Source organism: Amphiprion ocellaris, chromosome 17 (genome assembly GCF_022539595.1).
Source record: "Amphiprion ocellaris isolate individual 3 ecotype Okinawa chromosome 17, ASM2253959v1, whole genome shotgun sequence".
Classification (NCBI taxonomy): Eukaryota; Metazoa; Chordata; class Actinopteri; family Pomacentridae; genus Amphiprion; species Amphiprion ocellaris.
The window spans coordinates 13,432,176-13,446,286 of record NC_072782.1 but is presented as its reverse complement, the minus strand read 5'-3'; the positions used below and the strand labels follow the sequence as shown (position 1 = coordinate 13,446,286).

At 40.8% G+C, this 14,111-nt stretch overlaps 1 protein-coding gene across 2 annotated transcripts in view; it reads left to right on the top strand.

Moving 5' to 3' along the window:
- Nucleotides 1–3,110, top strand: part of LOC111587830 (mucin-2) — a 40,132-nt gene extending 37,022 nt beyond the window's left edge. For both annotated transcript variants that reach the window (XM_023297936.3, XM_023297935.3), the window contains exon 4: nucleotides 2,099–3,110. In XM_023297936.3, coding sequence (XP_023153704.2) covers nucleotides 2,099–2,288 — 190 coding nt within the window. In that variant the 3' untranslated portion in view covers nucleotides 2,289–3,110. The remainder of the gene's footprint in view (nucleotides 1–2,098) is intronic.
- Nucleotides 3,111–14,111: the final 11,001 nt, after the last annotated feature.

The window sequence follows — 14,111 nt, the reverse complement described above, 5'->3', positions numbered from 1 at the left end:
CTGCGGCATTTCTGTCATACTCAGCATTTTAGCACTTGATTCACTTTGTCAACAGCTTCATTATTGTCTATGAGGAAGAGGCAGATGTGGGGTTCTTCATTGTTTCTCACTGAAGCTTTTCACTCTAGTTCTTCCTTATATAACACACTGTGCTCACTCATGTAATTTGTATATATTTCAGCGATGTGTAAAGCAGTAATAACTACTTCTTGTATAATTTATCAAAAGACAATATGAAAACACTGTGTCAGCATGAAGCAGGCTGCTTGTAGTGATCCACATAGTGAGAATTATAATTCAAATCTGCAGCTCCCTCGGCTTTATGAGCCTTCTAGTGAGTTTCAGATCATTGTTTCGCTTTCTGGCCTGTGGGTTCACTTTCTTATTTCACTCGCATCATGTTGTTTTCAGAGTTTTTACAGCATGTAATGCTTTTTACCTGCTCTCCACCAAATAGCAAAGCTAGCAACTATTTGGAGAATATAGTGGAGCGACTGAAGAGCTAGCAATTTCCTGAGGGAGCTGGTGGAGACCAAAAACAGAGCTAAAACATGATATTACCCATCTATCCAGAATCATGACTCCAAATAGAGGTTAATGAGTTCTGTTTGCATGCGCACCAACATCCCAGTTATGAGGCTGATTCCAGTATTTTTAATCATAATAATGATATGGTGTTTACATGGAGCATAGAGAAATCCGGTTATTCATTTCTACATATACATGATTAGTTTGACTATATTGGAAACGAGGCCACTTTGGCTTAAAGAGGGTTTAACATGATTAAATGCAAATATTGCATTGCAGATTTGGCTTTTTGCCAGCAAGAGGGGATCACATTGACAATAAATATTATAGATGTCCTCTTTGACCTGTGTCAGGTTGACACTGTCACTGCCACTTTGAAGGGAGCAATGGATGAAAATATGTAATGACTCAGAATGGAGAGAAAATGTCCATATTGATTGGGCATCCTTTCAGCAGCCGTTTGACACTGCTGAACTCTTCATTAGATTTATCAGAGTAAACATCAGTAAACCACTAGTTTTATTACTGATGACAGTGGGCATGTTGTTGCACAAACTGGACAGTTGCTGTATATTGCTTAGTTTGTGTTTCTGTACAGGTAGTTGACACTGATCGGAAAAGAAGTACAGATGCAACAGTTTCTGTCAGTATCAGCTAGCATGATCAGGATACTGAAATCCATGATTATCCAGGTTTCTGAGACCAAAATATGATGTTTGCATGCACAAACACAAAAAAGGGATAATTCAAAAAGCCATTGTCACTACAATACTGAATTCATATGAATACTGTCAGGGTCAATATATAATTGAGGGACTTTTGAAGTCAATCACTTAACAATAAAAAATGACTGGATGTCACTAAAATGTCAACTAAATAACCGTCTAAGTTTAATAATGACCATCTTCTAATTAGCTAAACAATAATAAAATTAGTTTATTCAAAAATTGTTTTGATTGCGTTCTTTTTATGAAGATGAGATAATCATGACAGATACTTCTTTTTCGGCAATATATCAAATTTTATACGGAAAATAGCAAATTGTATCTGTGTCTGAGAAATCACTTTCAACTAAGTTACCCATTACAAATCACATGACCTGCTCCACATGATGTCATTTCCTCCTGAAGAAAAGACTGGCAAGACTCCCAAGGCTTTCTGAGTTATTTAATATAAAGGAGTGTGTGAGTCAAATGTGGCTTTATCGCATGTCAACAGGTTTATTATAATATCTTGATAAATAACTTTCAGTTTCAGTTTTACTCAATTGTGTATTTAGAAGAATCTTTCTCTAAAAATGCCATGTGGTGTTTGGGTATTGGCGGCCATGTTGATTTTAGACCTGAAAACAGCAAAAATGTCAACTACAATACCTGCTAACTATGTTACAAAAAGTCCCGCAATTATATATTGACCCATCAATGTAACTGTGAAAATCACCTTATCGACTTCATGTCAATGTTGTGTCCTCTGCTTGTTTATTCTACCCCCATGAGGCTAAACAATCTATTATTGCTTCTTCAAATGGACGTAACTGAGACCTGCATTGTCTTTCTCTTTCTCTGTCCAGCGTAGAGCATGACTTCCGTCTGCAGGAAGGGCAGGTGGTTCGCACATGGAAGGTGGGCGACCCTCCAGAAGGCTCGCCACAGACCCCGACTCCACAGCCCTCCACACCTCACCAACAAGACTCCCCTCAGCCAGTGCGACCCCCTGCCACCACCAAGAAGAACCGGAAGAAATGCTTCTGGTTCCTCTGAGCATTAGAGGACGGAGCAAGAGACATTTTGATACTGTAATGCACTGCATAACCCTTCTTTTTAAAAAAAAAAAAGACAAAATATTAACTGTGGAGGTCTGTTTTAAAAAGAAAAACAAATGTGAAATGAACTGGGGGATTAAAATGCAGGAGTGAAATTGTGGGAGGATAAATTGCTACTGAGGTTAGAATATTAGCAGTTTCTGTTGGAGTTGATGAAAATGGTTTGACTGGGTCGCACACATTGTTACTGCTCTTAAAATACCTCTTCAGCACTCACAGGTTTGATACTGGAGCAGGGACGCAAAAGTGCTGAAGTCAAATAAAAACAAAAGTTCACTCCACAATATGACTCAGTTTAGAAGCAATTAGGAGATATAAAGAGAATATATAGCAGTCAATGGGCACAGTACAAGAGGCAATACAGCAGAGAGGATAGAGCATATTTATTAAAAGACAACATTTATAAAAGAGTTTATGTGAAAAGAGAAAGAGACAAAAAAAAAGGATTCATCTTCATTAATGGACTAATGAGGGTCAGAACACCAGCTTTTATATCCAGAGACATTTAAAAAAAGAATTATTATGACCTGTATTTAAAACTTTTAATATTCTGTAATTGATGAGAAACTACTACATGCTCACACAGTGCACACACAAACACACACACACACACACAAGCAAATAAATGGACATATTTACACAAAAAAAGCATATATAAATGGAGAAAATGGTGAGTCGAGTTCTGTACATATCAGAGCTATTCTGCTTGGATGCTATATTTCAGATATGGATTACTGCTCTATAAAAGTATTTTACCACAGCTCCCTGGTGTGTGTTGTCATTCAGGGTTCAACACAATCGTAGCTGGTCAAATTGGAGTTAGTTTGAACTATTTCATATACAGTGTGGAACTCTAATCCATTGTTTTCCAGTTTAGGGGATCAGCCATGAGATGTGATGGTTTGTGATGAGATTAATGATCAAATTGTAGCATTGTCTTAACGTGTTGGCTAAGTATCTGAAACTCAACCAATTTTGTACATGGGATCTGCCATATTTAAATGCAGTGAAGAAGAAGTATAAAGTAGCATAAATGTAAAGTACAGGCACCTCCAAACTGTACTAAGTCCTGGAGTAAATGTATTTAGTTACCTTTCATCACTGGTTTGCATCATTAGGCATTAGTCACTTCTAAGAAACAAGTGTTAGTCGATGATTGTTGACTTCCAGGAAACAACCGAATGCAAGCGAAAGGAACTTTTCAGTCCTCAGATGGCGGCTCAGGCAGCCCACTTTCGTGGACACTCCAGGGCAAGTCTCAGGAAATTAAGCCTCAGCTGTTTGATGGCTGTGAGAAGCCCCAAATATTACTACTTAGTAATTCATGACACACATAAGCTGCTTCTATGAAGCTCTGAGGTGGTATGAGATCCTGGCCTAATTTATTCCAAACTTTGGAAAGTGCTGGCTCTCAGTTTGTTTGCCTGCTTGTTTGGATTTGTACAACTACTGCCAGCTTCCACTTTGCCTCAAACAAAGCAGTTAGAAACAGACTGTTTTGTTTTTGTTGGGAAGAGTTATTGGAGGGAAAAGATGTTTCAGGCATCCGTGTCAGGCAGCAGCCCACAGTCCCTTATGTACTGGACTTGTAGCTGCCACTTGTTTTTCTTTTTTCGCTGGGCTCTCAAGACATGAGTACACAAATGTGCATATGTACACATGAGAATACACACACGCATCAGCCTAAGCTTGTTCAACAGCGGCCACATGTTCGCTGACTTAACTCTGTCCTGCTGTGCTGCACTGAGGTGTAGAAGTCGAGAAGCTCCTCCTGCACGTATCGCCGCTTCAAAATGAGCAACACGAAAACCTGTGGCACACACAGCTGCACACGCCGCCTCGCGATTCCACTTCACGCACACAATCTCACAGCTAACATATTGTTCTCAGACCAACACAATGCATTATCTCCCCCGCAGTTGTTCCTCTCTCCCTCACAACCAGGCACACGCTCCGTCCTAGTAACTGTATGTGTGCCGTGCAATGCTGAGAGGAGTGTAGAGTTGTCAGTCATTAATCTGCTACAGCACAGCCTGTAATCCTGATGACAGAGCGGAGCGGGCTTACAGAGAGCAGAGAGGATCTGAGCCCAGCCTGGAGTGGGGAACAAAGGAGCCAGAGAAGACTGGCTTTGAATCCATAAAGAGAAAGGAAGTGTGTGTGTGCGCGTGTGCATTTGTGTGTGTGTACATGTAGGGATTCTGGGTTGAGGTAGGGAACTATTTTGTCAGCATTGCTGCACTGCTATTGAAGAATGCTGGCACACACAAAAGGTAGAAAAGCTTTACACGGAAAGCAACCCAGTGTGTCACATGCGTCAGATAAAGCGGCTCCGGTCCACGCTGGTCGTTACGGAGCACCGGAGAAACACCGAGGTCTGCAGAGAAGGAGAGGGAACAAGCTTATTTTGGGGCCTCTTCAAAGAAACATTAAGGGTCAAAGTGGGCTCACGCAATTCAGTGCAACACCAGTCGAGGCTCGGCTTAAAAAGAAGGGGGTAAAAAAATAACCATGTCTTGAGGCATCAACAAGCATGCATAATGGGCATCTGAAGACAACTACAACTGCCTCTGCATGCTGAGAGGAAGCAGCAAAGCTAATACTGCATGAGTCATTGAGCTTAGGCTGCTATAGAGGTATTATGTTTCACTTTAGCACATTACAACTAAAGAGGTCATTTCACAGTCAATCAGACCAAGAAGTCAGAGGTGCTGCAGCCATAACCTGTCTGCCGGTGCAGCCGCGAAATAATATTATTTGAAGGCTAATGCAATAAATGATGCAACAGAAACTGTGTCTTTTCTCAATGACTTAATAATGATGCTGATAAACAAGCCCCAAAGTTGCAATGATACTTGAAAGAATTTTCTTTTCTTTGAACTGAGATAGGAGCCTCATTAGTGACCAAATAAAAGAAAAATATGGATTGAATGTGGACCAGGGGATCCAAATTAAAAATACACACACACACACACACACACACACACACACACACACACACACACACAGACCGATCCAATGCCTGGGCACATCCTCAGGCTTAGCTCTCTTGGAATAAATACTGTGTGTGATTTGACAAACACACACAGTATTCCAGTCATATCTATGTAGGGGTGTGTGTGTGCATGCACGTGTCGCTGGAAAATGGTAAATAATGAATTAAAAAGTACTCATTTCAAGTAGACCTGCCAAGTTTCTGAGTCAACTGCGATAGCTGCAGATTGGTTTAATAAAATATGAGCTAAATTCTCCCCTGCCACTGCTGTCACTGATGCAAAAAAGGGCAATGAAATGTAAATACGCTGTGGCTGGGCTGAGAAGGACACAGAAACACTGTGGAGTTGCAGCACGAGGGTTTCCTTGCTGCTCAGATGTTCATGGCACACATAGAAATAATAGGAAGAAGAGGGGAAAAATCCACTGTTAATAAGCTGTTTCTTTTTGTTTTGGACATCTTCCCATAAAGGGAAACCTCAGAACAGACACACACGGCAAAGATTTCAAGACAGAGTGGGATGATATGCGACATGGGCCCTGACTGAATTCATGTTGGAGGAGCTTCAGAAGAATCAGACAAGCTTCCCGATTGGATACGATGGGGGCTTCAGAGGAACATCTGCATAGCAGCTGGGCTGTGAGGGAATTTTTGACTTTGTTCTCATTACTGCACTTTTAATGACTTCTGTTGTGTGTTTTTGTTATGGTATGTGAGCTGCAGTACAGTGTTTAGGTCTCAAATGCAATCATTCAGTCAACCTCACAGAAAACAGGAGAAATTAGTGTTTTTATTAGGATGATCATGGGGTCCCTCCTGTACTGTAAAATGACAACATGCAATTTCTTTTGTCTGAGTATTTTAAAACTCAAGAGTGAGCAGTTTTTTATTGCATTATGTTACACCAGAAAGTTAAATCAAACATGCTCGGAAGCCAGTAGATACATCTAATAGGTGTGATTGTGATTGTTTGTCTTTCTGTGGAGCCCTGTGACAGACTGGTGACCTGTCCAGGGTGTCCCCTGCTTTCACCCTAAGTCAGCTGGCATAGACTCCATTTGATATTTGACGGCTGTTACCTTTATACTTGTATAGGAATGTTGTCTAGGAATCGGGTCTACTTAGAGTCCTGCATAAATAAGGTTCTTATTCATCTGAATGTGGTCACTCTGTCCATATATTGAGGGTACCAGCAGCAATAAAGTCCAGTAAGCAGTTTGATTATTGACTTAAGGCCCTTTCACAGAAGACGTGGTATGCACTATGCTCGTCTCGTGGGTTCAGCACACAGCTCACGGGCAGTCACAGATGAGTGAGTTTAGGTAGTTAGTTCTCAAAACTTCCAGTGGGGCGACATCGCCATCCTCCCAAGAAGGAAACTTTCAGCTTGTAGCATCCTAAGTAGCAGACATTAGCACAAACCTGGCTAGTACCAAAGTTTTCCTTACCGAGTCTCAATACAACTGCAAAGTCACGTCATATAGTTCAGGGGATTCAGACACACACAGTACCAGCTTTTCCTCCACTTTCTCCGTGGCATACGACATGCCTCGTTTCTATTGGCACCCAGTTATAGTGCAGGTGCATATTTATATTTTGACCCTGATCAGCAAGTAGTTGAAATGAATGGGTTTCAGAGTGTGGTGCTGGCATTGCCAGTGCTATGTGAAAGGCCTTCTAGGTAAGGTTTCCTTCCTTCCTCTTCCATGTAGATCCTGTTTGTGCACCAAAATTGCATATTGGGATGGTGCCACACTCATGTGTTAACTAAACCTTCTTTTACATATTTTGCAGTCATATGCATGTTTTGTTTTTGTTGTTCTGCCCAGCAGACCTCCAGTTTGTCTCTTGATTTCCACAGTTCCCCTCAACTGCCACTTCTTACATGGCACTGTACGCTGGAAAATGCAAGCTGGAAATGCCTTATGTAGTTTTCTTCTGTTTTGTAGCCATCATTTAGCTTCACTTTAGATTCTCAAGGAGTTGTCTAGAAGAACCCATGATGTTTGAATGCTATGACAAAGTCTGGAGAATCAGAGAATTTATCATCTATTTCTAAAGACAGTTCTTAAAGACAAGTCCATCCATCCATTTTCTTCAGCTTATCTGATGTTGGGTCACAGGGGCAGCAGGCTAAACAGGACATCTCAAGGCATTGCTAGGCAAGATGAGATATGGAATCCCTCTAGCAAGTTCTGGGTCTACCAGGGGTCTCCTTCCAGTTGGACGTGCCTGGAAAACCTCTGACAGAAAGTGCCCAGGAAGAATCCTAATCAGAAGCCTAAAACACCTGAACTAGCTATTTTTGACACAAAAGACCAGCAACTCTACTCTGAGCTCCCTCTGGATGCCTGAACTCTTCACCCTAGCTCTAAGGCTGACTACAGAGGGAACTCATATTAGCTGCTTTAATCCACAATCTCACTCTTTCGGTCAGTACCAACAGCTCATAACCATAAGTGAGAGCTGGAATGTAGATCAGCTTGTAAACTGATGAACTGTGCTTGCATTACTGCTGATGCTGCTCCAGTTTGTCTGTCCATCCCATGCTCCAGTTTCCCATCACTTGTGAAGAAGATCCCCTGATCCTTTAACTCCTTCATTTGAATCAGCAACTCAGCTCCAAATCAGAGGAAGCAACCCACCAGTTTCTGGCTGTGAACCATGGCTTCTGTCTTACAAGTCCTAAGACAGTAAATGAAGTGTAACGAGATAAGGAGAACTTTACAAGTACCAAACATCTGCACACCACAAATAGTACATTTTTGGAATTGAAGATAATGTGACATAAGCCAAACTTTGTATACGGCTGCAACATACTCTCAAATCAAATTCATGTATCAATAACTGACTTTCCTGTATCCTATAAAACAGGATGCGCCCTCTAAAAAAAGAGAGAAAAAAATCTAAACAATCCATTTGGACATGCATATCAAGCAAGATGATTGGTGGATGAGGATGGCTCAAAGTGCAGAAGAAAAACATAATCTTCATTCACTTATAAATGAAACAGCCTGCATGTTTCTGCCTGTGCAGGGCCACACAAAGCATTCTTAAGATTTGGAAGCTGCCCACATCAGCCTCTCTGCAGCTGGCATCACACTCTTCATGGCCCATGGCTGCAGACATACTGATGTCTCCACAGAAAAGTTCATTCATAACCGCTAACACACATCAGCTTGCAGACTGACGCTTCCTGGTGCATGCAGAGTTGCTGATAAACTTGTTCTATATGCATACTGTCATACACAATTACAAGAAATGACTCAGAGCCACTAGTAAATTGACACTATGGATGACAGTATTCAGATCTTCAAAATGTAAACTTCTCACCATGGTATGTCACGCACCAAAACTCATGATGCCAAACAAGAGAGCTTATAAAACAGCAAGAAATTTTGAACAAAGAATAATAAGAGTTCATGCCTGTGCTGCCTGGGGGGCAGTCAATGTGCTCAGGAACACGTTTGACAATTATTTTCAGGGGAATATGTCACTGTTTGAGAAGAGTTTTCTGAACATCAAAGTCAGTCTCTCTGAAGACATGTTAGATAACTTCAAAGTCTTGTGACTGCTTTGCCAAGAGGTGCTTTTCCTTTGTTTTGTGCAGCTAGTTTGTTTTCTACTCCATTGTGGAGTAGATGATAAGGACTCTGAGTGCGTATTGCATCATGAACCTGTTCTTTGTAATTTACAGTTCAAGGACGCAATGGACATTGAACATGGCTTTAAACACCAAAGTATTCTGACAGGTTGGTATCCAACCAAGAAGCTTGGAGAATGCCCTTTGAAGTTGATTTCTATTTTTTTTTCTTATTTAGAAGCTGTAATGAATGGAGACATAAAGATACAACTGCATTATTTTACAATATTGAAATTCCGATTTCCAATTTAATTCATTTTTTGCGTAATATCACATGACATTTTGCCTTCTAATTACTTTTTCCTTAAGGCTATTCCTTTGAAGTCTACAAAGAATTGGTTGAAGAATTGTTGAGACCATATGCCATAGATTGTTTCATGTGTAGTCTGCCTACAAGCACATCTAAAGCTCTCCAATTAATATGTTATATCTTGTGATCTGTTTCCCTTTTCCAGTCTTGCTGCTATGCTAAGCTACCAGGCTGTTGGTTGTATAATCGTATTATATGAGTTTGAGAATAGGTCAGATGTTTTCATTTAACTCAGCAAAAAAAAAAAACCAAAAAGACAAGTTTACCTCCCAAAATGTCAAACTGCTCTTTTAATAAATAACACCAAATGGTGCTGTTGTTTATGTAGCCTTGAATAGAAAAGGTAATTGAGAAACACTTACTGCAGGATTTGAAACCAAGTTTTCAGTGGCTTTAAACATTTCATATTAATAACCATCTGGATATACGTGAGAATACAAAGTCTGAGGGAAAAGACCAGCTGCTGCCTTATCAGAAATGATCAGCTGCGGTGCTGCCTTTATTTCCCACAGCATCAAAACAGCAACAAGAGGCTGATGCCTACATGTCTACTTAATTAGTAAGGCATCCTCCAGTACCATGCAATATTCATCACATTATGAACCTCATCTACCTGCTGCCCATACAGTGTACTCTAGGTCTCTGGTGACATAATTATATGACTGACACTGTGGCATTAATTGGAATTACTATCCCTGAGGATCAGTGTCGGTGGATATTATAGAACTATCTTGGTGATGTTGGCCTGTAGCCTGTTCAGGAAGAGCTAAGCATGCAATCTATAACATGAACCAGATCAATGAAGAGGATGGTCAGCATTCGTGAAAATGAAAAAGATGATCTGTCCAAAATATCAATATCTGTCAGGCAAATTAATCATGGTTTGAAATTGGTTGTGAGCAGGCCTTTAATTTGTATAGCTTTATTTGTATGTTCATCAGTGAAGTAACAGTAATGTGTTCAGATGTTGGGTCAACAATATACAACAATTTAGAATGTTGGAACAGCAATTTTCCTGGGTTTTGTCTGATATAATGTAAAAAAGGCAGCATCTCGTTGAAAAAGTGCTTAAAAATTCCACTAAAGTGAACATACTGCGATGTGTTGCATCACATATTCTGGTAATCCTCCTCCAACTCCTGCCATTTGCATTTCTCCATGTAATACAGTATTGTACAGACTAAAACATGCAATAATAAGCTACTTTGGCTCTGGATGAGAAGATTTGCTTCCTCTGTTGTATGCTGCGATATAATGAGATGAAACAAAGCCATCCAACTTTGGAGATCACAAAAATGATTTCATTTAGTTCATCTCCTCCTTCAGTTTTTCATCCCTAAGAACTGTGCAAAACAAGTTAAATACTGAAAGTTCTACATACATCTACAAAGGTTATATACAGTGGCAAGAAAAAGTGAGTGAACCTTGTGGAATTATCTTCATTTATGCATAAATTTGTCTTGAAATAGGGTCTATTATTCATCTAAGTTACAATTATTTCCAAATACAATCTATTTTTACCAGTAACGCAAAAATTGCATCATTCTTGTCCATGAATTCACTGTCCATGAGTTTCATTCAAACATCCCGAGTGTTGGTTGCAAAAGTAGACTAATGACATAAACAAGAGCTAACCAGAGCAAGACTGAGGTTCAATCAATGAAACTAATTGGAGGTGTGGGCTAGAGCTACTTTAACCTATAAAATCATTCAAACAGGAAACATCCGCCGATGTGAACTAAGCAAAAGATCTCAGAAGTCTTACCATCCGGAATTGATCAGACGGGGTTACAAGGTATTGAGTTTAGATGTTAAGCCCACCTGTTAGATGACTACAAAAGCACAAAGCAGAATGCTCAGTGATTCCTTAAAGCAATTGATGGAATTACTGTGGCTGGTGAAAATCAAATCTCTGTTCATGTGTCTGCTATACTAAGATAATGACGCATAGCTGAATGGTTGCATGGAGTGTGACATCCTGACCATGCGCACTAAAAAACACACATCACTTTGCACGTGAAATTTGCATGAGCAAGAGCACCTTTCCACTATACAACACTACTGGGAAAATATTTTATGGATCCATAAAAAAGTCCTCTGCATGCCAACATGAAAATATCATCCCAGCACTGGAGGGAGCTTCATGATTAGGAGCTGCTTTGCTGCTTCTGGGTTTGGACAGCTTGCTGTTGTCAAGGACGAAATTAATTCCTAAGTTGAACTCTGTGCAGGAGCAGTGGCAGACTGGCTGGATTAAGAGAAGAGGTATAAAGTGTGCACTCTAGAGCTCTAGACAGGAAATTATAACTGAAGAAATCTCTTGTATTTTATGTGCCTGTGTAGATTTTATGTGGACACTAACACAAAATGTCACAGCTGCAGGTGCACAAATGCTCAGATAACAAATATCAGAACCAAGCAAACACCAGATTCCTATTTAAGGAATAGTTCCGGCAGAAAGTTAGATCGATAACACACTCGTATTTGTCTGTTAAATATAGGTGACTCTCCACAGCAGGATCTAAGGGCCGGCACAGGGTGGTGTGAGGTTGCGCAAACATTTCCAGAAATGGACGCCTCATGGGTTTTTTTTAGGGCTTTCTGTTTACTTAGTGGCGCAAGACCCAACAACTTTGATCATAATGTTAACTCTGTGTGCAGAACAGTGGCAGGTTTGTTATTTTAGCATATATGGTGAATGATGTGAGCAAAGAAGACTGCAACTCAACATGATATCCAGAGGACAGGAAAGTGGTGCTGGCCATCTGTCAGCATTGAGCTCCATGTAGTAGAATTTCAAGGCAGCTCAAAAGCATGTATCATGCAGTAAGTAATGAAAAGAGGGTTTAGGCGACTCACACTCTGCACCTGGGGTGCTATATGCTGTGACAGACACCTGCCCCCCGCTTTCTTGTGCTCCCACTCTTTGAGATGATCTGACCTAAGGGATTAAGGCCTATGCAGAACAGCAGTGGGAACAGTGCATCACTCTGGTATATTGAGCACCCGATGGGGATTTGTGTGATGACCTTGGACTTGGCTCCCCATGTTGTTTTTCACAGCGGCACTGAGTTCTTGATGAAAGTTATCAATGTCCTGGCAGTCTTGTACAGTGCTAGACTGTCCAGTATCCATGTGTGGTGCATTAAGTCACAGGCTTTATTTAATCAATCCAGGTGGTGCTGAGGTTAGTCTGCCTGGTCTCACAGTCTCGGGTGACCCTCTGGTGTGTCCATCTGAGCTTTATGTACAGTCAGGTCGATAAATATTTGGACATTGACACAATTTTCCTCATTTCAGCTCCGTACACCACCACAATGGATTTGAAGTGAAGCAATCAAGATGTGCTTTAAGTGCAGACTTTCAGCTTTAATTTAAGGGTGTTTACATCCAAATCAGGTGAGCAGTGTAGGAGTTACAACACATTTTAAATATGCCTTCCACCTTTTTTAAGGGACCAGAAGTAATTGGACAACTGGCTGCTCAGCTGTTCCATGGCCAGGTGTGTGTTATTATTATTATTATTATTATTATTATTATTATTATTATTATTATTATTATTATTATTATTATTATTATTATTATTCCCTGGTTCTTTCATTTACAAGGAGCAGATCAAAGGTACAGAGTTCATTTCAAGTGTGGTATATAAGCATTTGGAATCTGGTGAGATCAAGTCTCAATATGAAATCCAAAGTTCACCGTTCACCTTGAAACACATCTTGATTGTTTCATACCAAATCCATTGAGACGGTGCACAGAGCCGAAATGCTAAAAAATGGTGTCATTGTCCAAATATTCATGGACCTGACTGTATGTATTGATTCCTATGCCTACTATGTGTGAATGCTATGATGCCTTAGAGGAGCTTTGGTGTTCTGGAGAGGAAGGTTATTAGCTTGTAGTTTGAGGAGATCTTTGTTGATGAGGATTGTACTGTCCTGCGTTGGACACACTGGTAAGTGCCAGTTAGCAACTCAGTCATTTGTGTTGCCAAGTGATCATGGAACGCTGTTAGCTTCTCTAGCCAGTAGGAGAAGCTCATGTCTGGTCCTGGTGCTGTCCAACTATTCATGCTGGAGACTTGTCGTTGGATGTGAGCCTTTGTGATGGTGTCTGGTTCTTCTTCTGGGAGGTTGCTGTGGTCTCCTCTTAGGTCCATCAGCCATTTGGCAATGGTGTAGCATGATGTCTCCTTCTCCCAAATGTCCTTCCGGTATCTCTCAGTCTGAACTCTAGGTGTTCCTTTGTTGCTGCTGTTCCCTTGCAGCTGGGAGTACACTCTTTATGGATCTTTGGAGAACAGACAATTTAATCTCCAGGCCTTCACTTCTCTTGTGTATCTCTTCAGCCTTGCAGCCATAGCTGTGCATCTTTGTCTGGCTGTCTCTAGAGCATCACTTATGGACCTGTTGTTATACTTCTTCATCCAGGAGACCGGTCTGAAATGAACCCTTTCTGCACTTCTGCTAGCCAACTAACATCCATCTGGGCTTTTTTTAAAACTTGGCCTTCATCTTTCTCCTTTATGGGGGGAACTCTCAGCATGTTGTGTTCTTGATATTATACACAAGTGTCTCCAGAGTTACTGTTGTTGTGGCATGTATGAATTCATTTGTTTTGTGATGGTAAAGCTGTGTTAATATCAGCAAGCATCTCTTCTGATGGAACTTGGACCGAGGTAGTGTTATCTGAGAGCTGGTTGTGTTCAGTCTGCCCACAATCTTCATCCTCAGCTCGGTGGATGCAGGTCTCATGACTGGTGGTGGGGAGTCATCGGGTTATATGACACAGCTCCTTTGTTGGGGTAAGC